Source organism: Phaseolus vulgaris, chromosome 2, assembly GCF_000499845.2.
Source record: "Phaseolus vulgaris cultivar G19833 chromosome 2, P. vulgaris v2.0, whole genome shotgun sequence".
In the NCBI taxonomy this organism is placed as follows: domain Eukaryota; kingdom Viridiplantae; phylum Streptophyta; class Magnoliopsida; order Fabales; family Fabaceae; genus Phaseolus; species Phaseolus vulgaris.
In genome coordinates, this window is record NC_023758.2 from 43,390,587 (window position 1) to 43,417,688 (window position 27,102).

General features: G+C 30.8%; 4 protein-coding genes across 4 annotated transcripts; 2 read left to right on the top strand and 2 right to left on the bottom strand.

Moving 5' to 3' along the window:
- Positions 1-2,871: 2,871 nt before the first annotated feature.
- On the top strand, positions 2,872-4,694 carry LOC137809794 (protein SOSEKI 2). The gene is made up of 5 exons (XM_068610871.1): positions 2,872-3,208; positions 3,288-3,357; positions 3,451-3,563; positions 3,671-4,358; positions 4,445-4,694. The coding sequence occupies exons 1-5, from the start codon at positions 3,010-3,012 to the stop codon at positions 4,587-4,589; spliced, it is 1,215 nt and encodes a 404-aa protein (XP_068466972.1). The 5' UTR covers positions 2,872-3,009; the 3' UTR covers positions 4,590-4,694.
- Positions 4,695-10,916: 6,222 nt separating this feature from the next.
- LOC137809795 (protein NEN4) lies at positions 10,917-12,528 on the bottom strand. Its single transcript, XM_068610872.1, has 5 exons — positions 12,042-12,528; positions 11,904-11,950; positions 11,710-11,773; positions 11,427-11,600; positions 10,917-11,304 (listed from the first exon to the last, which is right to left on the bottom strand). Exons 1-5 carry the CDS (start codon positions 12,489-12,491, stop codon positions 11,212-11,214), a joined length of 828 nt encoding a protein of 275 aa, XP_068466973.1. The 5' UTR covers positions 12,492-12,528; the 3' UTR covers positions 10,917-11,211.
- A 1,625-nt stretch (positions 12,529-14,153) lies between these two features.
- Positions 14,154-17,838, bottom strand: LOC137812385 (bifunctional aspartate aminotransferase and glutamate/aspartate-prephenate aminotransferase-like). The gene is made up of 10 exons (XM_068614335.1): positions 17,521-17,838; positions 17,225-17,441; positions 17,059-17,152; positions 16,857-16,960; positions 15,704-15,952; positions 15,501-15,614; positions 15,255-15,338; positions 14,871-15,041; positions 14,647-14,760; positions 14,154-14,426 (listed from the first exon to the last, which is right to left on the bottom strand). The coding sequence occupies exons 1-10, from the start codon at positions 17,622-17,624 to the stop codon at positions 14,286-14,288; spliced, it is 1,392 nt and encodes a 463-aa protein (XP_068470436.1). The 5' UTR covers positions 17,625-17,838; the 3' UTR covers positions 14,154-14,285.
- A 2,797-nt stretch (positions 17,839-20,635) lies between these two features.
- LOC137812386 (L-ascorbate oxidase) lies at positions 20,636-23,179 on the top strand. Its single transcript, XM_068614336.1, has 5 exons — positions 20,636-21,004; positions 21,135-21,227; positions 21,375-21,581; positions 21,688-21,864; positions 22,026-23,179. Exons 1-5 carry the CDS (start codon positions 20,717-20,719, stop codon positions 22,980-22,982), a joined length of 1,722 nt encoding a protein of 573 aa, XP_068470437.1. The 5' UTR covers positions 20,636-20,716; the 3' UTR covers positions 22,983-23,179.
- The last annotated feature ends 3,923 nt before the right edge of the window (positions 23,180-27,102 follow it).

Here is a 27,102-nt window from a genome sequence, read left to right on the forward strand (position 1 = left end):
TTGAAAGGAACCAAATTTATGATGGGTGCCACCAAAATGTTTCTTTCAACTGATTTACATGTGAACCAAACAAAAGGAAGGAATATAATATTAAATTATTTATCTTCTCTCCTTTTAGTTTAACTCAACTAAACAAAGTGTAAGTTTCAAACAAATAAACCATTAGAATATTTTTGTTGCATGAAGTGTTTAAATAAATGGTTATTTATTGCTTAATTTGAATTGACAAAGACACTTTTTTAAGCATGGTTTCCTCAAGCTTCTGACTTTATGTTGCATTAACATGAGACAATGAACTCCAAGAACACCAAAGAATTGAAACAAGCTAAGTCAAATAACTTACACCATTGAAGAACCTTCCTCTTATCAAAAGAGATTAACGTAAGAAAATAGTTGACACGTAAGAAAAATAATGGATAAGACATTTCTTTAGAGAAGGAAATACACAAGTAGAAAAAATTGAAGCTATGTATCATGCAATAATGGAGCAGAAAGAGAGAGAGAAAAAATAGGCATTCCCTATTCTAGTCATACACAATAAAAGATAAGATATTCATATTACATTTGCAGAAGTGTAGAAAACTTTTCACAATGAGTGGTCATCTATGAAAACTTTGAAGCTCAACGAGTTCAAAAAGTTGACAAGTCAAATCTATTGTTGTTATTTACTTTTAATCGATCATTTTAAAACATTCTTCGCAACAATATAAGTAATGCTCCAAATGTGCAAGACTGTCTCATTTAAGAAAGATATTATCAAATGTTGTCACAGAGATAAAAAAGTATTTTAATAATATCATCATAATCATTACTATAATAATGATAATTCAGCAAATTACGTACACCCTTTTATTTTTTACACTTCCTACAATATCTGTATCTTTAAAATTTTCACCTTAGTTCAGAATTGTTTTGAAATATTATTGTTTTGTGGTACTTAATTACTAAACACATTATACAGTATAGATTTAAACCTTTCTTTAATTCCTTAACTTCACGAAATTGTCATTTTCAGCCTTTAAAAAAATATTTATCTATTCTTTGTTTTAAAAGGTTTCAGAAATTAATTCTAAAAATTACGGCGTGAACCTTTTCTTTATCAACTTTATTATATTATTGTTTATGTGACACATAGAAGATATGTTCTCTATTGTCATGCTATATTATTGAATTCATGATAAAAACAACCATTTATTGATAGAGATGTTAGCTTTTTATATAATTTTTTATTAAATCACAAATATTGATGAAAAAAATACGATTTCTTTAAACAGTAAAATTGATTAGTGAGTATGCGAAAACTATATTATGAAATTCTCTTTGTCTAAAGGATCGTGGATTTTATTAATAGACTGACAATGGTGTTCTTAAAATAATTTTTTTATTTTTCTTCCAAAATCAAACAAAAAATTATTTTCTTTATTTTATTAGTTAAATAACTGATTTTTTTTAATATTTGAGTTTTGAATATCGATTGAAAATTTATTAAAATATTTTTTAACATTTAAATAAATATTTGAATGTAATTAATATTACGATAATTTAATTATTCTGAATACATGTTTTAATTAATATGTTTAAATTTAATTCTTTTGGACATGATTTGTGATCATTGGACCCCTAATAATAATAATAATAAAATGGGTATACTAATATAATTAAGTCTAATGATTATAGTATAAAGTTGTATTAGTTAAAAATCATTTCACGTACTCATCAGTTCCATGATTCCTTACTTTTTAATAATCATGAACCCAAAAATTGGAAAAGCGTCGAGACCATCATTCCCTAGCAAAAAGCTTTCTCCCAAAAATCGCATGTAAAGCTGTGCAAAGAGTTTATACGACTGGAAGCGTTGAAAGTACACAGGCAAGTCGAGCAGTTTTTCTTTTGTTTCGTTTTCGAAATCATGTTTTTATACACATTTTAACAAGAAGTGCAGAAAGTTTAGAGAATGGGACTTGTTAGGGATATTTTACTAGTATCAATTTAAAACTATACAATTATTTATAAAATAAAATTTATAGTGATTTATATATTATGAAACATATATGAGATATCTGTGAATGGTTATCCTAAAAAAGCAATGGTGTAAGAAAGTGATAGAATAAGAGAATTCATAATTTGTATAAGAATTGTGTTATGTGGATGTTTTGTTAGGTTAATGAGAAAGTAAAAAAGAGAGAAGATATTTAATTGTTAGAAATTGTGGTATTTTTGTTGTCTTACCTGTCCTGTCCCCTCCCTAGAGGAGGGTGAGGAATGGAAAGTGATAAAAGTAAAAATGCGTCAACGATGTGAAGTGAAAATGGGAAAAAGTTGTCCTTACTAAGCCATGTCTGGCAAAGGTGACTGTTGTCTCAAATCAGGAACAGAGAGAGAGAGAGAGAGGGTAAAGTCAAAATTAAATTCATTTATTATGGGAAGCTGATTGAGACCATCACCTTGTCCTTCACCTTTTCCCTTCTCTTCTCTTTTGCTTTCTTTTCACCCACTCCTCCTTCTCCCATTGTGTCTTTCTTTCTTTCCATTTAACGCTCCTTTTTTAAGGGAATCTTTCCCTGCAACCACATGTACCATCCTGATTTCACGCTTTTTTTAAGCTCTATGCACTATATACACTGCCTCATCCCTCATGCTTTCATATACATCTAAACTAATATTAAATAAATCCCATCCCTACCCTACCACTCCCATCCTAATATCATTTTTCTCTCTCATTTACAAACTACTTTTTCTTAAATGGTAATTCAAAATTTTGAGTGAATAAAAGAAATTGGAGGTGGCATTATAATTGTGGTATTATTAAAAAATGGTACGAACTTTGTAAACGGGTTTCTTATCCATGCAATGCAACATTAATTACGCACTCCGACTCACTCTCTTTCCCTGGTCCTTTTCTGGTGGAGTTTCGTTGTGGTGCGAGCATAAATACCATTCTGGGGCCTGCTCATTCCTCCGCTAGCCACCGTTATCAGAAGCAAGAAAAGAGGTTTATTTGGTTGGAGCATGGATGTGAATAGTGTTCGTTCACAAAGAGGAAACAGGGAGACGAGCCCAGACCGCGCCAAAATATGCAGGTTGAAGCATAAAGTGAAACCCTCTAGAAAAGTTCAAGTAGTGTACTATCTCTCCCGAAACGGCCTTTTGGAGCACCCTCATTTCATGGAGCTCACCCTTTTGCCCAATCAACCTCTCCGTTTAAAAGGTACGAGCATATATCAACACAAAAAAGGAAAGCTTCCTCCTTCACCTTTCTTTTTCTTATATGGTTTCATTTTCTAAAGATGTCTTCGACCGGCTCATGGCTCTCCGTGGGACTGGCATGCCTCTGCAATATTCATGGTCTAGTAAAAGGTAGTTAGCCCTGTGTATTAAATCGATTTCATTCATGTTCTACAAACACACGTTCCAATTTAACAAGGTTGTTTTTTAATTTGGCAAACTCAGAAACTACAAGAGCGGTTATGTGTGGTACGACTTGGGTCTGAAGGATGTAATACATCCCGCAGAAGGAGGCGAATACGTGCTCAAAGGATCTGAACTGGTGGAAGGATGCTCTGGTAGTTAATACTCTCTTTTTTTATTTTTCATTTTTTTTACTTTCGTTGTTTGGGTTGAAGATTAATTAATTATAACACTTTTGATTTTGGATTGATTCACGGTTCAGAGAGGTTTAATGTGAGCAACAAACAGGGAATCCATCAGCAGGGAGAGGGGAATTACAACTACAATTACGATTCAAGGAGCAAGGCGTTGGGTGTGTGCAACAAGCCGCCGCAGAAGGAGCGTGAGGAGTACGAGGATTACGAGGAGGGGGAGAAAACAAGCTACACGAGTTCCACCACTACCCCACACTCGCGTTGCTCCAGAGGCGTGTCCACGGAAGAACTGGTTTATGAAGAGGAGAATAACAACGGCAACGCGACGAAGGTAGCTGGTGCGACAACGGCGAGCGATAATAATGATAAGAATTTGGCAGGCGGTGAGGGTGACGCGCGGAGTGAGAAGGTGAAGCGGAGGGTGGAGGGGGATGGGTCGGTGTCGAGCCGTTACTCCGTTCTGCTGCAACTGATAGCGTGTGGGAGCGCGGGGACGGAGTTGAAGGGGAAGCAGGGGCCTCGGCTGAGCGATGTGGGGACCAAAGAGAGGGAGAGGGAGAAGAAGAGTTTGTTTTGGGAAGAGGGTGATAGCGAGATGGTGAATTGCGTGTCGGAGAATCCGAGGATGTTGGGGAATTTGCAGGCAGAAGAGAAGGAGTACTTCAGTGGGAGCTTGGTAGAGTCAATGAAAGCGAACAGGGTGGCGTTCCAGGGGGAGCCTGTGCTGAAGAAGTCCAATTCCTACAACGAAGAAAGGTTTGGTTTGGTTTGATTTTGAGTTTGGTTTGGTTTTGTTTAATTTTGATAAATTGATTAATTAGTTTGGTTGTTGTTATGTGCAGGAGGAGTAGGCTGGGGATGGAGGAGGTGAAGGAGGCGAAGGTGGTGGTGGAAGAGGAGAAGAGGGTGGTGAAGGGAGGAGGAGGAGTGAAAGAGAAATGCATCCCTCTGATGAAATCTCCGAAACAGAGTAGTGGTAGGAAGTGATGTGGTCACGTGAATGCCCAGGAATTTATGGGATTTTTAAGTACAGCATTTAATTAGGGGTTCAGGGCTCATTGCCTGCATCATTAATTTCTTTTCACTTTTTAATTCCCTCTAATAACTGCTTCTCTGCTACCGAATCTTGCTGCATATTTAAAATAATAATGTCGTAGAAAGTAGCAACCATAAATCTCTTTCACCTCGTATCACCCTGACATCAACTTTTATGCTTTCCTTCGATAAGGAAAGGGAAAGAAATAGGATTTTAAAAATGGAGGTTTGAAACACAAATTGCAAACTAAATAAATACAACTGCAGCCTCACATTAACTTAATAACTTGTAATTAATAAAAAGTATATTTATTATTATAATTAATGTTTATAATTTATTATATATAATATGATTAATTATGTTATTTTATAAGAATTAGTTTTTTATAATCTTTAATTATATTTTTTATATTTAAATTATAATTCTATTTTAAATAAAAATAAAAAGTAAAAGAATAAATTTTAATTAATTAATTAAATTTTTTATATATGTGTATATATATATATATATATATATATATTCAACTTCACAACTCTTAAATAAAGTTTAGAGTGCAAAATTTTGTTGAGTTTCCGTATTTTAATGTTTTGATTTTCACACTTTAGTAAAATTGTTTTTTCTTGCCCAACAGTCTTAACTGTTATTGTTCATCTATTAAAGTGAGATAGAAATGTGTAATTTTTATGATTATGCATCTTTCATTACTTTACATGTAAATTTGAAATACACATAATCAAATTTAATCATGAGGATTTTTTTTTTTATAAATAATTTATTTCACGTCATATATGTAATAATGATTAAGAAATATATAAGATACCATTATAAAATGAAAATATAAATTTGTCTAATTACTTTGATTAATCGGTCTCATTTATTTATCCAATATTATTTGTGATATAATGATGATCTTATCATATTAATATTAATAATGATAGAAAAGTGTGGAGACTTTCCAAAATATTGTTATACGACACACATCATTTATGCATTTGACGACAAATTTAGATTAGTTTGTCAATTAAAACTTATGCATGCAATGGTAGATAAATGGAACCTATTGAATGACATACTACACTTGATCCAAGTTTTATGAAGTTAGAATATATTTACACATGTATGGAACTAGTTACCTCACCAAGAAATTTAATGTTATTAATACATATGGACTAAAAATAATATTTTTTATATTTATAAACTAAAAAAATATTTAATTTAGAGGAGTAAAAGTAGGAACAACATTGGGATGGGGCATGCGTACTTTGCATCCCACAACAATCAATTCTTGATAGAACTATATTTTTTTATAAAATAGTCAGGGAAACCCAACAAGAAAGAAGTGAAAATATATAAAAGATAATAATAAGGAGTATTGAAAAAAAAATGAGGAATATACCTATCTATCTAAGGAGTTAATAAAGAAGAAACAAGTTAATAATGTCTGTTGCAAAATAATAGTATTAGAGAGATCAGTTAGGATGATTGAGAATGGTTATCTAAAGGTATGAAAACTTAAAAGAGAAATAAAAAATTTGAAATAAATTACGAGGGATTGAAAAAGTGAAAAACATAAGAAAGGAAGAGAGAAGAAAATGATTTTTTTTTTAATAATATTTATTTTTATGTGATGACAAATGATTGTTGTTATCAGAGGAGGTGTGAACATAAAAATAACTAACATGAAAATATTTTCTAAAAAAAAATATTTGTAGTAAAAACTAAAGAGGCCAAGGAGATAAACAAAACAATATTTTAAGATTTAATACTAAATGACGAGTCAAAGTAATTACTATTTAATTTTAATGTTAAAAAATTATAAAAAAAATTGAATATGAAATTAATTTCTATCATACATGATTAATTGTTATCTATAATTAAAAAGAATATTGAAATTTTAAATTTTAAAAATATATTTAGGTCATTGAACTAAAAATTACAATACTTTTGAAAACTAATTAAAAAATATAATTATAAAAATAATATTATCTTTATTCATTTTTTATTTATTAAATATTTTAAAAAGGGTTCGTATTCAGTTATCAAGAACCGAATTTTGACCTGCTTTACAAACCGTTTCTGTAATTAAATTTTAAAAAGTTTTGTGTTTGTATGTTTTTAGCACAGTTTTTTAAGAAAAGTTTCCATTTTTCAGCTATAATTTATTTATCGATATATTAATTAAATAGTTGAATAGATTTATAATATTTTAATTCTTTTGACGAACAATCATTTTAACATAATAATTTTTTTTTATTACTCGCGTTATTTAAAGAATATAGTACTTCAGATGACAAATAATAATAAATTACATGTACGCTTTGGATTGGGTTTTTAATGTTGCTCGGTTGAGTGGCTGGGAATTTTGATGTATGTGGAGATGAGAGGAAAGTAAATAAATTAAAGTATATTTATTAATTTATTTTTTCAATAAATGTGTGTATTTTAAGTCATAGGTGAACGGAAAAAAAATTACCCAAAGACACATTGGCAATTTTTAATATAACATAATTTTTATATTTTTTTCAATTATTCCAATTTAATCTGTTACAATTTTTTATGATATTTTCTATTCAAATTTATTCACATGTTTTCTATTTAAATAATCTCACTTTAAATTATTTTTTCCTTTTATTTACATTGTCATCCCAATTCAAACATAATATTGAGCAAGAAAACATACGGAGCACTCAAATATGTTACATGATGGGTTTATCCTCTTACATAGAGTTTAGAAAGTATTTTTAAATTCAAAAAATTCATTATCAACTTTAAAATTTGAAATTAAAAATTGTATCTCAAATTTTACAATTTAAAAGGTATTTTCTGAATTCAAAAAGTATATTGTGAACCCTAAAATTCAAAATACACTAAAAAATAAATTTCAAACTCTAAAATTTGAAATGCAATTTTTAATTTCAAATTCTAAAGTTCAAAATGTATTTTTGAATCCAAAAAATAATTTTTAAATCTATAATTCATAATACAAAGTTGTATTCTGAATTTTAGAATTTTAAATTTTAGAATAAAAAAAGGAATAAAAATATCAATAAAAAAGATAAAATTATCATTTAACGTGTGTTTGAAGAAATTCAAACCAATTATTTTCTGCCTAAGTAAAGAAAATCCAACTTGCCCATTATCCGGGATAATCTACTATATTAAGAATGTTTCTTCTTGGACCTCCATGTGTTTTTCTACCATCCCTATACACAACATGAAAAATATTTTTTTATCTTTTTCGTGCCATCCTCATAGAGTAGTTTTTGGATTATGTAATTCAAAAACTAAAAAAGACTTTTGAATTACATAATCTAGAAACTAATCATGCATATGAAAAAAAACTTTTAAATTATGTAATTCGAAAACTAATTACAAATTTGAAAAAAAACTTTTAGGTTACATAATCTGAAATATTATAAAAAAGTATCTTTGGATATATGAAAATTTATGGAGGTGATAGAAGAATATATGGAAGTGGACGAAGAAACATTCCTCTATTAAGGAGGATATTGGGTACTAACGTTATATTTTTATGGCCCAATACAGTTGAGAAGCTCACAAGTATAATTTTAACCTATTCAGACTATAACAATCTCTCCAAGGTGAAAATAAAAAATGCTCTATTATTATTGATTATCCATAAAATGACCTAAATTTATAGTTTCTATATTTTTAAATGAAAATGGTTCCCTGCTCAAACCACGCTTCTTCATTAAATTTCATATAATCCAACAACCTAACCAACATTGACGTTGGAATATATATATATATATATATATATATATATATATATATATATATATATATATATATATATATATTCTCTATCACTCTTTATCCAGTTAAGAATTATTTATCCAATGAGGATAGAAGTAGAAAGGAAAAAAAAAAGGGAACTATTGTGTTTATTGTTTAGATGTAGGAAAATGGAGAGTCAACACATTTAAGTGAAAAGATTGTAAATGATATAATTGATGTGATTGAAAGGTAAAAAATTAATTGTTATTTTTTAATTTACCAATATACCATTGTCTTGAAATTTGGAAGGATTTTAAATAAAATAAAGATAATTATTAATTGATTGTTGAAAATATTTCGGACATAAAATTTTGAAAGATTTAAATTGAAATAAAAAATAATGTTTATAATTAAAAGTATTTATATTTATTTTATTATTATTGTCTGAAATTTGTTAATTCTCATCAAATTAAGAACACTGTGACCATTGATTATTGTAATTACAATATGATTTGATACAAAATAGAACTCTTGATCGAATCGATTATCTTCAAGCACAATTCATTAAGATCCACATGCTAATCAATTATAAGAAAACACATAACCAGTTATATTATGGGGTATCATGAAGTCAAATGTAAACAATTATACCCCTTAGTTTCATACCAACATTGTCTGGAGTGCTTCAAATCCATGCACCATGCAACACAAATACAACATTCAGTAACAAATATTAAACGTATTGTTTCAATGGAGTGAATACATTTTCAATTGTAAACTTAAAATATACATTTCTTATATCACGTACAATGGTAACATATGTTCTATTTTTATTCTTGGTAACCATAACCAATTATGATAATTGATTATGAAGAGGTCCATAATCGATTATGAAAGAAATATTAATTATGAATGAATGGTCTAATCATTCTCATGTTAGTGAAGATTTAGAGACATATTAGTAATTGATCTATTCATAACAAAGTTTTTATAAATTTTTTCAGGATTTAGGAGAGTCCATCTTTCACTCTCCTCTCATTTTCCCCCCTCCAAAACTAGTGTCAATCCATCAAACTAAGCATGAACAATACCATAAGGTTTTCGATCCTCAAATGCATACCAACATTAAATACACTTATTCAAACAAAGCATTAGTAACAATATCAACTTAAAATACTTCTAGAAAATTCAACGAGTGTGATCATATTGTTTACTTAAAAAAAGTCCAAAAGAAAAGAAAAGAAGTGCACTGCAAAAAAAATATACGTTTATGAAAAAAAAATATAAAAAAAAATATAAACATTTTATATAAATTGAAAAGACACAATTTAAAAGCTTCCTATTAGATTTCATAAATAAACTTGAAAACACTATTTAAATTTATAAAGCCTCCTCAATATTTATATCTGCAAAATATTTATAAATTTATTTTATTATTTTTTAAAAATAAATTACGAAAACGTATGCACTACACATATTTACAATATTTTTTATTAAATTTTAAAACTAAATATTTCGTCCTACGCGACATTTTTTTACTAAGCTTTAAAAGTAAATTTATGTGGATTTGTGACAAATTTCTAAAAATTTGCTTCGACGACACATCCCCCATCAATCACTGCAACATAAGCACATCAGCTACTGCGACACAAGCACACATCAACAACTGCTCGCGATTTCAACTATTCATTAACTTAGTTTTTTCTATAATCTTTTATTATTTTTTTATTATGATTGGGTTGTACTTTATGGAGATGACAAACACATGAATTAGCTCCACAGTGGGACAACCGCATTACATTCTGATTCTGCATCATTCAGCTACGACTCTGCTGTCAATCTTCTGTCACTTCGTCTTTAATCTTTCGCCACTCTGCTGCATTCTACAAGCTAATTCTCCACTGTAAACAATTGGTTTGATTATTATTTCTTATTCTAATTTCACTCTTTTCATTGCAGGTCTTAATAGGTGATGCTTTAACCTGTGATAATGCTAATGTGTGCACTGCAACTTGTATCTATTTAAAAAGTGGACTCGCGGATAACCAAAGTGCATAACTTGTGACTATTAACACTTTGTCTTTCATGTTATATAGAGCATAGATCTTATAAAATTCCATTCAAATTTAAGTGCAAGTTTTGAGGTACTTTTCTTTTATAACAATGGATCAAAAGACCACAAAGAATTCTGATGGAACTAAGTCATCAAATGGATAAATGTTTATCATGACACAAACTTAGGAACAATGAAACAGAATTTTTGTAAGATAGTCTTATTCATTGTTTCATTTTTTATAATAGTTTTGTTTGAATCATAAGTATAATTTTTATTTGTTTTTACTTTTAGTCAAAAGCTTGATAATGTCATTACTTCTCAAATTCAAAAAAAATAAAAAAAATCCAACTCTCCATTATGTATTTTACAAAAATTTGGAGACAATCGAACATATGACTATGGTTTACTTTCCTCCCAATAACAAACTTTTAATCAACGTGTACTTGCGATTCAATGGACCGGTTAAGCTTGAATCCGAAACTCATTGTTGGAAAATATTGATGTCAATATTCATTTTGATTTCATTTACAGATATTGTGTTGTTAATTATCATCTTTGAATTAAGAAATATGCTTTACATATGAATCAGAATAACTGAATTATACACAAATCAAACAATTAATTGAACTCTACACAAATGAATTAGTGATGCCACTTGGTTTGTTCAGAATCCTGAAAAACACTCTGGCATCTTGTTCATGCACAGCTTCCTTTCAATATATGCCAACTCAACTAAACCAAAACGTGAGGCCTTTTTGTCTTCCATGATGCCACTTTCTTCACCTTAGTAATGAATGAGAATGCTTGAGAAGTTGTTGAAGTGGTGGTTGCCCTTGTGCTTTATACAACAAGCCCTTCACTCTTTCGGTCACCTACGTTTAAAGAAATTCCACTGTCATTGTTAAAGGGTACAAATATCTGAGGTTATATATATACTAAAAACATGCACTTGAAAATCAAATAAGCACTATGCCAAGAATGTATAAAATAAAACCTTTCCCAAACTTCCCCTAGCATAGGGGACAGTCCTCTGATACCCTAATGTAGTAGGGGGAGACTTTCTACTAGTCTCTTCCTTGCAGGGTGATTTCCCATTGCTTCTGCTTCGCGTCATAATGCTGGGAGATTCATACCATTTGCTTTCAAATATGTTTGGTAGACTAGATTCCTAGCATCACCCATAAGCCATAACAAACGTGTGAGAATCATGCTAATAGCTCGAATATTTGCTTTCAAAGGTAACCAAGTAGAATTGAAAATGGAGATTAATTGCACACCAGAAACAACACCGTTGCACAGTGCTTAACCACCTCCAAGTTCATGCGAACATCATCTAGGCTCCTGCATACAAAAATTGTTAGCTTTGATAGTGATTCATCTAATTAGTTAATGTATTAAAATTGAAGTCTTGTATATGATGCTGAAGTTGGTACAAATAACCATTATCAGTACTAGAGTTAAAAATGTGTACCTGTGCTTTTGTTGGCCCAGACCAAAATAAGAAGCTAGTGATGCCATCTGCTCATAAATAATAGTGAATAAGAACTTGAAATAATTACGAGGATTGTGTTTGTTGTGTGAAGAATTAATCACTAGCTGCTATATATACCTTCATATTACCGGCTCTTCTTCCAAACTTCTCAGTTAGGACCCCCAAAGAATCAATGATTCCAACAGGTAAAGGTGCTGGCCTATTGATACCATCAAAGGCCTCTTTGATTCGGACACAGTCAAATCTCTGGATGTTATGCCCGGCCCACACCCTTCCATTTAAGATACTGAATATTCTGTCTGCAACATCCTCGAAAGATGGTGCATTTTCAACAGCTTTACGAGTTATTCCATCACTTCTGCTAGATTTCACTGAGACCACAGACAGATCTTTGGGTTTTATGAGGGTGGTGTAGCTCTCAACCTCGTTGAGTTTGTGAGGAGTAACTACAATAGCACCAAACTCCAGCACCCAGAAACGTTCTCCACCTCTTTTGGGCACTGTAGTTTCCAAATCAAAGAAAACAATCTCGGGGGCGTGCTCGTTGCATGAATAAGAGAAATCCATGATGAGAAGGCTTTTGTGTTATTTTTCCCTTTCCTATAGATTCTTTCATGTGTTTTACTATATATAGATGAAGCTAAGGTTTGAAAGGTGGTATTTTGGGACAGAAAAGTGCATGTAAAGGAAACCCAATTGTTGTGTGTGAAGGTTGATTGTCTCCAGGTTGAAGTCACTATGCAAGATTGCAGGAAGAGGAAGGAGCTCCTTAGCTTCTTGAGAATGTTTAACTTTGGTGTTGATGAGAATATTGAAGAGGTAGAGTTAAGATTGCCCTTTCTTCTAACCTTCCTTCTATTTTTGAATGTGTTGCATTGCCTTTCCAACAGGAAACTTCTAATCAGACCTTAACCTTACATATTACAAAACTTGTGGTTCTGGGGCAGGTCAAGCCGTTTCTTGGACTTCATTACCACCTTTGCTTTTCCAAATATATTATATGCTTGGGATCCTAAGTGTGGTCCCTCAGTACCCTTAAACAAAATTCAGTTTCTATTTCATCCAATATTCCTGGGCTTTAATATACGAGGCCCAACTCAAGGCTCTATTGCATTGTACAATTGCTTCCTACACCTAATCATTTTAAACTTGCACCCAATAACTTTCTAAAATTCTAGGACTGTCCTTGATTCCAAAACTGAAATTCCATAACTAAAAAATACATTTCGAAAAGGAAATTTGGAATAGATTTTTTGCGTTCTAAAAATGAAATCAAAAAACAAATTCTCATTTTAACAAGATAAATCTGAAATACAAATAATACATTTTAGGAGGTTGTCCAGTTTCATAATCACTAAGAAATGGGTTTAAATATTTTATTATTAGCTAATATATAAACATTTCCGTAAGTATTTTTGAAACATTGTATTTTCACTACTTTAATTATTTTCTTAGACTCATTTTACCTAAATTTTTTACTCAACCACGAAAAAATATGAAACATAACTTCATTTCTTTCTAAATTATCAAATTTCGATTAATGAGAATAATTCTTATATTATTCATTCACACGGTTTGACAATTCAATGCTAAAATTTAATGGGTCTCTTTAACTATTTTTATTGGGTGTCTATATATTATATTTTAAAAAATTTGTAAAAGAACTGATTTTGCATGTCAAGTTATCCTTTCCCCTGCAATAATTAACTAACGATTTTACTCAAAAAACTCAATGAAAAGGCCTGCTGTTAATATGCTAACCTTCCAGTATAACGTCAATGAAGAAAAGAAGTGGTAGCTTAAAATTTCCAACCAAATGAGCAATGCTTAATAAAATTATATATTTATCCAGAGTCTAAAAACTAGTTTATAACAGCACTGTTCATTTGGATCCTCTTCCCTGCTTTTAAGGTTATTGTTTATAGATTATCACAATAATCGATTATAATTTATTATTATTATAAAACAACTTATATATCATTATTATTATTATTATTATTATTATTATTATTATTATTATTATATATTTCATCTATTATCAAATAGATAACTGAAATTACAAACAATTTATTTATCTCAAAAACCAACTAAAATTTCTACATTAATTTCTACAATAATATATTGACAGTGCTGATACGAAGCCCATTTTTAATTCTGATCCGATTGATAAATTGAGAGATTCCTTTTATGTAACACAAATAAAAGGGCCAAAAATTTAGTGGTTATAACTTTAAACCATTAATAAGACAGTTGCTTATTTTATTAGTGGAAAACTAGCCAGAGCCGATTATTTTCAGACAGATTAGACATTGCCAGCATTAAAATAAAAATAAAATACAGCAGTTACACGAAACATCGATATTAAACAAGTGCAGCAGAGCTTAGAGGGATGAGTGCTTTCTTAATTCTTTCTACAGCTGCCTGTAGGGTAGTAAGGGATTCTGCATAAGAGATGCGGATGCAAGTATCATCTCCAAATGCACTCCCTGGAACCAAGGCTACCTGTAAGCCAAAATGCCAAAACACAAAGTTATTATACTTTTCACTCTCAGCACTTTTGTAATAATTAGAACAACAATTTCTGCCCTTTTGCTAAGAACACTTATTCTTTATTTCTTTCTCGACTATTTTACAGGTTATACAGTAAAATAAAATATTATTTGAAAATTTCCTACATATAAAATATCATTAAATCTTTAAAGCAGTTACATCATGAGAATACCTGGCCCACATCCAGTAGGTATCGACAGAGGGACTCAGAATCCTCAATTTTACCGAATCCTTCAGCTTCTCTTCCATAATAGAAGCTGAAATCAATGAATAGATAAAATGCTCCCTGCGAGTGAAAAAGAGAAGAATCTTGTTTAAGTAGAAAAGCAGACAAGGGTGATACAAAACAAAAAGAGGTGGATTATTAACAAAAAAATAAAATAGAAGAATTTGCACCTGAGGTTCGGATATCTTCACACCATCTATTTCTCTAAAACTTTTTACCAGGAAATCCCTTCGCTCTCTAAATGCTTTAACCATGGTAGAAACTGCCTCTCCACCAGCATAACCTAGTCCTAATGCAGCAACTGCAGCTTTCTGGGCAATACTACTGGCCCCTGAAGTGAACTAAATTCAATATGATGCATCAGTGCATGCCGCATATAATATGGTATAGAAACAATAGTCTAACAAATTCCAAATGAATTCTAAAATCTTAATCAAATGCTAAATCTCATTAAACCTAATGTATCGTAGGCTGTAGCAAAGGGAAATTCAAGACAGGTAGAAGTATAGAATTGGATGAGGCTGATGAAAATGACCAAAAATAATCAAGCATACCTGACTTTGGATCTTTCCACATGCAGCAACAAAATGTTTTGGACCAGCAATATATCCAAGCCGCCAACCCGTCATTGCAAAGGCCTATACGAAAACAGCTCAAAAACATCATAATCAAGCTTAAAGGCCTCCATGGCATATCATTAACTACAACCACACTGTGAAATAGACCATAAGCATTTGAATATAAAATAAGAATGAATGATTAACACACCATTCAACTCTAACAAAAAATTACATACTAACCTTAGAAAATCCATTTACAGTTAGAGTTCTGTCCCACATTCCCGGTAAAGATGCAAAGCTTGTGTGGGTTGTTGGGGCATAAATTATGTGTTCATAAATTTCATCCGAGAGGACCTGCATAAAACAACCATTAAGATCTTGAAAGAAAATATCATCTAGGTTGCACATTAAAGCACTAGTGATCTTCTCGTGGATGACAATACCAGAAGCCTTGGGTGCTTCGCAACAATCTGGGCTATCTTTTCAAGTAATTCCTTAGGGTAGACAGATCCTGTTGGGTTAGATGGCGAGCAAAGAATAAGAAGTCTCGATCTTTCAGTTATTTTGGATTCAAGAAGTTTGGGATCTAAGAGGAAATTATCAGATATTGATGTTGGAAGAATCACTGGTGTTGCATCAGCCAACCTTGCCATTTCAGGGTAACTAACCCAGAATGGAGCTGGAATAATGACCTGAAATATTTACAACACAGATGAAAGCCACCAAAGTGAGCAAAAGGAAAAATTACATATGAAGTATGTGATAAGCTGTCTAAAAACAAATCAGACATAAATATGCATATGAAATACGTTGTACATAGTGTAGTGCCTTTTTTATTTGTTTGATCCAAGAGCAAACATATTACTTGATTAGGGAAGCATTGCCCATTTATGTAAAACAGGGAAATTCTGATCTCTTTCTGTTAGTTGTATGAGTAGATTGATCCTAACTCTTGATTTTAATCCCTAAATTTATGGGATTGATTCCCTCAGTCTTGTATATAACAGACTACACAGCCAGAGACAATAAAACAAACACAGAGGAAAAAGGTGCAGAAGCTGAAAGGCCGTAGGATCTATTGGATAAGCAAATGCAAGTCAATAATTTCAGACTGGAGACAAATTGCAGTTATAGTACCCCCTTTATACTCGAATATAAGCAAAAAAATGGGTCATGTTCAGTGGACTTAAATATAACAAAAATTCAACTACTTTAGCTCTATTTAATGCTATTATTTAAAAACTATCCTTATCTTTTAAACCTAGGCCTCATATCCAATATATATGAATACGGATAATCTGGAAAACATACCTATGGAATGAAAAACCTTAAATTAACTTAACTATCATTCTTAATCAATATGAAATTAGTTAATTTTGCTTATATTTAAGTCCAAAGCCAGTAAAAGTGTGGCACCACCAATGTTATACATAGAAATTTCAAGCTTCTGCAACGAGCTGAATAGACAAAAAGGAATCATTCTAACAACAAAGTTCAAATCAACCATCCATTTTCAGACATAAACAAATGACTAGGCGGCATAAGTAGTTAGGTTCTCTAATGCTTACTGAGCATAAACCAAACCCCTTTACTTACCTCATCTCCAGGGGAGCAAACTGCCAGCACCGCCTGAGCAAGACTCTGTTTGGCTCCGTTACTAACCACAACCTGATCAGGAGTATAAGTAATCCCATTCTCCTCTGCAACACCGATTCAAAACTCAAAACTCAAAACACCTATTTCTTACAATAATCCAAATGAATCATAAGAAAAAAATCAAATTCAAATAAAAACCAACCTTTTAGCTTCCGACAAATCGCTTGACGCAGTTCCATGGTTCCGGCATTGGGCGTGTACCTCGTGTAACCTTCGCGAATTGCATTAATCCCAGCCTACGCACACAATTACACTATCAAAGGAAGAACGGATGGTTGCGAACGAAAAGGGAAATGCAGAGATGAAACCTCGGCGATGGGAGCGGGCGTATCGAAATCAGGCTCGCCGGCGGCGAGTCGAATGACGGGAACGCCGGCTTGGACGAGGGAGGTGGCGAGGTCGCTGATGGCGACGGTTTTGGAAGGCTTGACGGCATTGACACGTGGACTGATGGAAGGGTCAACGGGGAAGTCAGCTTGCGAAGCCTTGACGGCGAAGGTGTTTGATTGTTTTCCGGGACGTGTTCTGCGAAGGTGAGATCGGAAAACGGTGAGAAGGAAAAATTAGTGCGAAATGAAATTGGAGGGAAGAAGAGAGGACTCACTTGGGAAGGAAAGAGAGGGATCTAGAAACGTGACGAGATAAGGACAGGGATTGGTTCCGTAAAGGGATTCCGCAGTTGGCACCGTTATGTACAGTCTTCGCCATAGGCCAACAGAAAAGAACAGAAGAGAAGAGAATGGAGATGGAGAGGGTTAAACGGGAAAGTGGCAGTGGTTGTTGAAAAAGAGAAAGCTTTTGAAAGCAGAAGAGTGAAGGATGGTAGGTAGAGGGAGTTTGTTTGGTAGGATGGGTTTTGGGGTTGGAGAGTTGGTGACACTCTCCACTTTCATCAAAATTACATATTCACCAAATTATTTTTTATCATATTAATAACAACTCTATTTGAACTTATACAATAATATTTTTATCAAATATTATATTTCTCTCCTTTTTTTTATCATTATAAATGTGATTCATATATATATATATATATATATATATATATATATATATATATATATATATATATATATTAACTTGAATGTCTGAAACTTTTTCGCAAGTTCTAATCGGTGTTTAGATATTATTTTTTAGAACTTGATTCCATATAGTCAATAACTTGACAACAAGGTTTTACCACCCTTTTTAATAACTTATACTGTCATACTCAGTGTTGTAAAATATTTGTTTACGATGTGGAAAAAAAAATTCACTCTTTTCTAAATATTTATAGACCTAAGAATTTAAGTTTTATTATTGGAAGATATTTTTTTACAAATGTATCTCTTACATTGCCGTCTATTCTGTAAATAATTATTATTTGATTAGAACTTGAGAGTAATTTTGTAGGAAATCAATATTCTCTTATAAAGAATATTAATTATAACAATCACATAAATGCATATTTGCGTTAACATTTTAAATTTTTTAATTATTTAAAATATAAACAACTATAAGTTTTTTCACTAATGAGTTCTACATTATAATAAAATATTATTTATATATTTAGTATTTTTCAAAAATATTAAAACTAACTCTTTCATCCGTCATGAGAAAAAAAATTGTTATAGGAATAATAGACTCCATAAGAAACACATGAAACCCAATATTGTGATATTGATCATTCAAATAGTGAAGAAACTTTATAACTTGATTTCTTTTTAACAAAAAATGGAAGAAACACATAGCAAAATATTTTACTTGATAAGTACGAACAGATCGGGTTCAAAAAAAATTTAATTCATCCTAAATTATTCTTAATTTCGTAAAATACTTAGTGACTTACCAATCATCTTGACTTAAAGAGATGACTTTCAATTAAATCAGACATTTTAGAAAGATTTCTTAAAGTGTTTTATTTTTTTGTTATTCCAAATATCTATCAACATATCCATCCATATAAACGAAATATAGTTTATTACTTATCATTTAAAAAATATCAACAAACTAAAAAGACATAAACTTATCAATCACAAACTTTCAGTTTTTAAGGTGGTGTGAAATAATCTTTTGTATGAATTTGTTTATAAGGTAATTTATCTTCATGATGGACTCCTACGAGTATGTTATGTAATGATTATCGAAAGTTTAATTTTCAAGCAAGTGAAATGCTCAAAAGACCCAATATTTGAGAGACTTATTTTCTTTTTGTTAAATATTTTATGAAGTAATTATTTGCCTCTTGCTTTTCTTCAGCTGTTTTTAGCTCTGCCCAGAACAACTTCCACTCTGATCATCATGGTCACCCAATTTTCTCTTTTCACTGATATTTTTTCACACTCTGACTAAGTCAATTTGTGTAAAAATAATATTTTATATTGTTAAGATTTAGTTACAATTGAAATAATATTTATGGCATGACTCTAAGAAAAAAAAATTATTATTATTATAATTATTTATTTAGAAGTGTTTCGTTTTAATGAAAATAATTTTAAATAATATTAAATAATAATTTGCTGAATAATTAAAATGTTAAATTTATTTATTCTTTTAAACGTTGATATTTGTTTCAATATGTTAAATTTAAAAAATAATATTTTTTAAATACTTTTAATTAATTATTATTTTATAATAATTAATTATTTTATTATATTATGTATCCTTCTACAATATTAATTTTTTAATGTATTATTATTATTATTATTATTAATATTAGTCAAATTATATGTTTGATTTTATTAAAAACTTTCATATAGTATTAAATAAGAATTGACTGATATAATATTAAATGATAATTGACTGAGTAAGTTAGCATGTTAAATAATATAATTGACTAAATTAGATAAGGTCATACATATTCACTCTTTTTCACTTTTAGAAATGTGTTTCACTTCTTTGAAACCAAAACAATTTACATTTCCTGGGAATATATTTATTTATATCTATGCTTGTTTTACATTCATTTGTTTATATTTATGTTTGCTTGATATTTATTTATTTATACTTAAGCTTGGTTTATATTTATTTATTATACGCATTATAATTTTACTTCTATGTTATTAACACTATCCATATTATGTCAATTATTACTTTGTTGTTTGAAAAAAATGTTATAATTATTATTTTAAAATCATATAATAATAAATTTTGATATATATTATACATATTATTTGTTATTATTTTAAATCCTTTTATTTTTTAAAATTAAATTTGCATAATAAATATAACGGGTCACCATAATATATATATATATATATAGATAGATAGATATATAGCACTGAGACTTGCGATTTCTTCGAGGGCATTCGAATTATATATTACATGATTACGATTTCGTCTTTTGGAATGTACATTGTTAACGAAGTAAGGTTCGTTATGTCAGAAATTGAGGGTTATTAGTAAAATGAGTTAAGTGTATGACTATTCTTAAGAAGGCTTAAAGATACAAATAATATAATCAGGAGTAATAGAGTGGAAAAAACTATAATAGATAAAAAAATCTCTGTAACAAGTTATTCCAAAAATAAAAGATTGTGTGTATTTTTTGTACAGTGATGTTGAAGTTGTAACTTTGTAATCCGAAAAGAGAGCGTCAAAATCGCCAAATTGAATATCAAAGAAACTTCGGGGCAGGGTAAGCTAGCTGATGGTCAACACGGTGCGGGAAATCAAAATTTCACTGTAACACATTTCATCACTATATTATATTAATCTAATTCACTTCATCCATTATATAAACACCATTCTGGCTTTTAACATCTCTCAACTATATCTCAATTAGCTTTCTCTCTTTCTTACGCATATTTTACTTGCTAGCCATGGTTGAGCTTCCGTTCAGCTCAAGGGCTATTCCAACATTGTTCATTCTCTGTTTCTTCCTTATTTTTGGGAATTTCCGCAATGCAGAGGCCAGAAATAGACATTACAAATGGGAGGTGAAGTATGAGTATAGGTCCCCTGATTGCTTTAAGAAGCTTGTTATCACAGTCAATGGAATAACTCCAGGACCCACCATCCAGGCTCAGGAGGGTGACACAGTTGTTGTTCAAGTTAACAACACTTTGATCACAGAAAATCTTTCCATCCACTGGCATGGGATTAGACAGGTTTGGCTTCATTTTCTACCCCAAAATATTTTTTCAAAATATAAGCTTGAATGAAAGAGATTTAAATGATTAATTTAGACTTTTCATCTGTTCTTATTGATTATTCATGTGTATGGTTTGTATGTGGCAGATTGGAACTCCTTGGTTTGATGGATCAGAAGGGGTAACTCAATGTCCTATATTGCCTGGCGACACATTTATTTATCAGTTTGTTGTAGACAGGGTTAGTTCCAAAATTCTAACTTATATTAACCCACATGAATAATCATGTTAATTCCTTATCTTCTGTTTGCTGTTTGGTGTTCAATTCTTTCATACATAACACCAAAACAGTTCTTAGTGTCTTATTTGCTTGAATATTTTGTTACAGCCTGGTACATATCTTTACCATGCTCACTATGGAATGCAAAGGGAAGCGGGGTTATATGGACTAATTCGTGTGGCACCCCGTGACCCTGAACCCTTTAACTATGACTTTGACAGAAGCATTATTCTGAATGATTGGTACCACAAAAGCACTTATGAACAAGCTGCTGGACTGTCTTCAATTCCATTTCAATGGGTGGGAGAACCTCAGGTAAATTAATTGTTCAATGCAAAATCTACCATCTTTACTATTTCCTTTCTTCAATGTGTAACTGTTGGTTTTATTCTTATTCTTTGTATATATTTGTTTTCCCCAGTCACTTCTGATTCATGGAAAAGGAAGATTCAACTGTTCCAAATCTCCAAGCTTGAGCACTGATGTTTGTGACATATCAAAATGTTCTCCCTTTATACAAACTGTGATCCCAGGCAAAACATACCGACTCAGAATTTGCAGCTTGACTGCTTTATCCGCTCTTAGTTTCCAAATAGAGGTAATCAAAGGTTTTATATTCATACAAATTCTTTCAATTAGCTTAAATCGAAGTATAACTTAAACTGAAAGTTTAATTTATTTATTCTGTCATAATCTTCTTCCTTACATGTCATGCTATTCTTTTGCCACTTGATAATAACTTCTGACTTGTCAATGCAGGGCCATAATATGACGGTGGTTGAAGCAGATGGTCACTATGTTGAACCATTTGTGGTGAAAAACCTCTTCATATACTCTGGTGAGACCTATTCAGTTCTGGTGAAAACAGATCAAGACCCATCAAGAAACTATTGGATCACCTCAAACGTGGTAAGCAGAAACAGAACCACCCCACCAGGGTTGGCCATTTTCAACTACTACCCCAACCACCCAAAACGGTCCCCTCCAACGGTTCCACCTTCCCCTCCTGCATGGGACGACGTCGAGCCAAGGCTGGCACAAAGCCTCGCCATCAAGGCACGCCAAGGGTACATTCACAAGCCCCCAACAACCTCGGATAGAGTCATAATGCTCCTCAACACGCAGAACAACGTAAGCGAGCGCAGACACTGGTCTGTGAACAATGTCTCTTTCACACACCCTCACACCCCTTATCTCATTGCCCTCAAAGAGAACATAACCAACGCATTTGACCCCACTTCTCCCCCTGACGGCAGTGAATTTGCCAACTACGACATTTTCAGTGTGGCTGAAAACGCGAATGCCACTACTAGCAACGGCATTTATAGGCTGAAGTTCAACACAACGGTGGATGTTATACTTCAAAATGCCAACACCATGAACAAAAACAACAGCGAGACGCATCCGTGGCACCTTCACGGGCACGATTTTTGGGTTCTGGGTTATGGGAAAGGAAAGTTTGACGTGAAGAATGACACGAAACAATATAATTTGGAGAACCCCATTATGAAGAACACGGTTCCGGTGCACCCCTTTGGTTGGACAGCGGTGAGGTTTAGGTCGGATAACCCTGGCGTGTGGGCTTTCCATTGCCATATAGAGTCTCACTTCTACATGGGCATGGGAGTGGTTTTTGAAGAAGGAATAGAAAGGGTTGGGAAGCTACCTTCATCCATCATGGGCTGTGGTCAAGCCAAAGGTTTTCATAACCCATAATTATCATACACTTCCTTTCATTCTATTCTTTTTTACATGAACTTTCTTTCTCTTGCAATCGATGGCAAGAACTGATATATGTTAGATAGAGTTCTTAGTGACAGAATCACTGTAATACTCAATAACTATATATCTTATTGTTATGACCAAAAACGTGTCAGCAACTGCGTTTTGAAAAAAAATTGTCACTTACTATAGTTCAGATGAATTTTTCTTTAAGAGACTCACTATAATACTCTTATGATGATAACTATTACTTCAAATGTTTAGCAATAATAAATACACTCCACTTCTAAAAATTATAAACTTTTTTCAATACACAATTTTTGGTTTATAGTATTAAAGATTTAAATACTCGCTAATTATTTTATTAAAAAAATCAACTAGCTAGTGAACGAATATAAAGGTCGAAAGTTCAACAAAATTTGGTATTTTCTAATTTAACTTTTTATCATTTATATATCAAATACAAATTGCGTCATTTGATTAGAAAGAATGCTCATTTTTATTGGTAATATATTGAATAACCTTTTATTCTACTTTACTTTAAGTACGAGATTTTTAAATTATTTTCAAAACTTTTATTTCATTATAATTTTCTTATAAGCACTCATATTTTTATAATTTTTTTATTTACAATTTACCTTTGAATATCTTAAAAATAATTTAACTATCCTTTTTATTCCTATTTTTCTTGTAAAGCACATTTCAATTATTGCTGCCACTGAGATCAGATTGACCGTACTTTATAAAAAAATAACTAACTTTTGTTAAGGACCGAGTTAAGTAAATATAATATTATTATTTTGACTGTTGACTAAATAATAAACATATGCACCCACAAAAATTTAAACAGAAACCACAAGTAATAATGAAAAAGAAAAAACCTTTTAAATTAATAACCAGATGTTGAACAGATATTTTCACATATGTATGGGAGAAAATTTAATTTATTTTCTTGTAATCACAAAATGAAAGATTGAGATTAATAGTGATTCATTTTCATTATATATAATAATATTAATATAAGTAAGTAAGTATATATATATATATATATATATATATATATATATATATATATATATATATATATTTGAACGGGTGTTGGAACTAGAGAACGATTGTTTTTACTTCTACCTTCGGTTGTTATCACTCTAAACTTTCTGTTTCATCTTCCTCCTCTCGATCGTCTGGTCTCACAGGCAGAGATAGTACCTGTAGAAGATAGTCCAACGCTCAAGTCAGAGTGTCGGTCATCGAGTGTTAGAGTACTTTAAATAATGACATAGTTTTTAGGGTTTGTGCTATTTATATTTTCTTAATAGGTCTTTGTTGATGTGCCAAATTAGGAGGTTGATTCATGTTTAGGGTTGTGTTAAACAATCCTTAATTATAGATTAACTTTGCTTACTTGATCAACTCAAGATGAAATCTTATTATTGTAGTTATTGATCGTAGTTGATTGATTGAATGGTAAATATATATAATATATAATAAGAGTGAGTATGCTTATATATACTCTGGATCTATTTCCTATATATTTATTTGACTGAGAAGGCAATTGTATTTGAGTTTTATATCATCTTCAGTATATAATTTTGGCTTAAATACGTGCTGTTTCGTCAAACACGCTTCTCTGATAACTTCATCGATCATCACCAAACTAATAGTCGACTACTAGTTAGAAAAATAAAATAAAATATATATGACACTAAATATTTTTTCACGTTAACTAATAGTTTGGTAAATATTTTTTCTTAGAAACTAATAACATTATTACGACTACATTAAAGTATACTTTAAAAGACGTGTTGAGTTAATCATAAGACGTAGTGTCATGTGGAAAGCGCGTTCATCCCGAAAGGGAAATTTTAATAGTTTATATATAAATGTCGCATGCATTGTAACTCTTTTCAGCGTCTCCTAATCTACTTTTAATAGTTCTGAAGATAAGGATATACCAAAAATTGATACTAATTCAATATTAGTGAGTTTTAAGAATTTAATTTAATGATTAGTGAAGTTTTCTTTACAAGCTAAGTTGCATCAATGAAACGCTGAGTAGCTGATAATTTAGATTTTAAATTTTGCTGGGGTGGGAAAGGGAAGGGCTGTCTGTGGTCCGCTGAAAAAAACGTGGGATGGGTTATTTATTAAAAATCCGCTAGTTCATTTAGACCCGTCCCGCATAGTTCGTACGGGTCAAGTGTGGGACGAGGTGGGTTGATCCGCATAACTTTAAAATGTAGAATTTTTTTATACTTTCATATTTTCTTCATGTAACCTCATATTTCACATTCCGAAAAATTTAATAACATCGTAGTAAGCATCGTTTCATGAAAATAATATTATGAGATTATTTAACTAATGCATCTAGATAATAAAAATTCAATTTTTTTATTTAAAAAATATTTCTTATGCGGGTTCGGTCAACCATTATGGAGAGCCGGCTACAAAAATTAGCCCACAGATTCTATGTAGGATGGGTCAAGTGCGGGACAGGTCAAGTGCGGGACGGACCTATATGGAACGAGTCAACCCACATTGTCATCCTTATAATATAGAGAGGAAAGGAGATAAAAAAGAAAGAAAGTTTAAAGGAAATAAATTTCTTTTATAAAAAAAAAGAGTATAAAAATTATTTATTCAATTATGGAGAAACAGTCTTGAACATATAAACGTAAATATGAATCTTGAACATTAATTGATAATAATTTACAACATGTTCTTTTGTAGTTGGCATGTGCTATACCTAAGTCAAAACCATATATAAACTCAATAGTTAATCGCAACGGAAATTACGAGGCAACCCACAGAAGCTGTTGCTCATCAAGTTGAAGAAAAAAAAATATTGAAAATTTGAATTTTCTATCACGAACTTAGCGTCAAAAGTTAAATAGTTGTTTCCATCATTCTTTTTTCGCAATTTAAAATAAAATGACAGACAAAATAATTTTTTGAAAATTTAAAATAAGAATTGTTTTCTTAGACTAAATCCATTTCTAAAGTCCATGAATATCCCTTTCTTATTTTCATTTTTCTACCGTTTAGATATCTTCATTTGAGCTTATCTTCTACACATCACTTTCCGTGTGTATTAACATCATTTTTCAATAGCACATTGTGATTTCTTAATATAATATAAAAAAACGATGATACTCTCTTTTTTAAGTCCTATTTAAAAAAAATGGTTAAGTACTTCACAAATATAAAACTAAATTTAATATTTCAAAAAATTGATTAATCATTTTTTATTTTTATGTAAAAGAAATATCAAATTAGTTAGTCTGAGTACGTTGAGTAAGTTTATAAATCAGATAAATAAAATTTTCATAGTTGTATTTTTTTAACCACAACTTAACATCAAACTTAAATTTAACTAATTTTATTAATAAAATGAAATTTAAAAAATAATTATCAATTTGAGTGTAAAAATAATTTCAACTTAATTCAGTTTGTATCATAAATCATCAAATTAAAAAGCATAATTCAAGCTATCGTAATTTTTTTACTCAACTCATTCGTTACAAATTTGTTTGTTTGGTTTAATAAATAAATTTAAATTTGAGATTACGAGTAATTTTAAAATAAGTCAAACTCACGTTTTAAAATAACAATATTAAAGTATATATTTGGAAAAAAGTATATTCTTCTTCTACTAATTAAGTGTTTCTATTTTTCTACTAATAATATTCATAAAAAACTCTATTTAGTATCTAGTGTTTTTTCACTTAAAAATAAAAAGAAAAAAATGACAAATTTAAAAACTGTATTTATATTATGAATATGTTAAACTAGTCTTGATATTTTTAACAAATTAAATTTAAACTATTATTAGACTGGCTTGTATAAAGGAGCCAGTCTTAATTAAGATTGGTCTTAAGATAAATGAGTAAACTAAGACATTGCAAAATAGAAGGTATGTTCTCACTTTGAGGATGGACAATATATGGGGGTGTGTGAAGAAATTAAGGGGCGCAGGAAGAATTATCTTTAACCCCAAACCCTAAATCGAGAACTATTTCTTTACACATCTTCATATTTTCTTCTCTCACTTCCATAATTTTTTATATTTTCAAAAATATTCCTCTGTAATGTTTTGGATTATGTAATTTGTAAG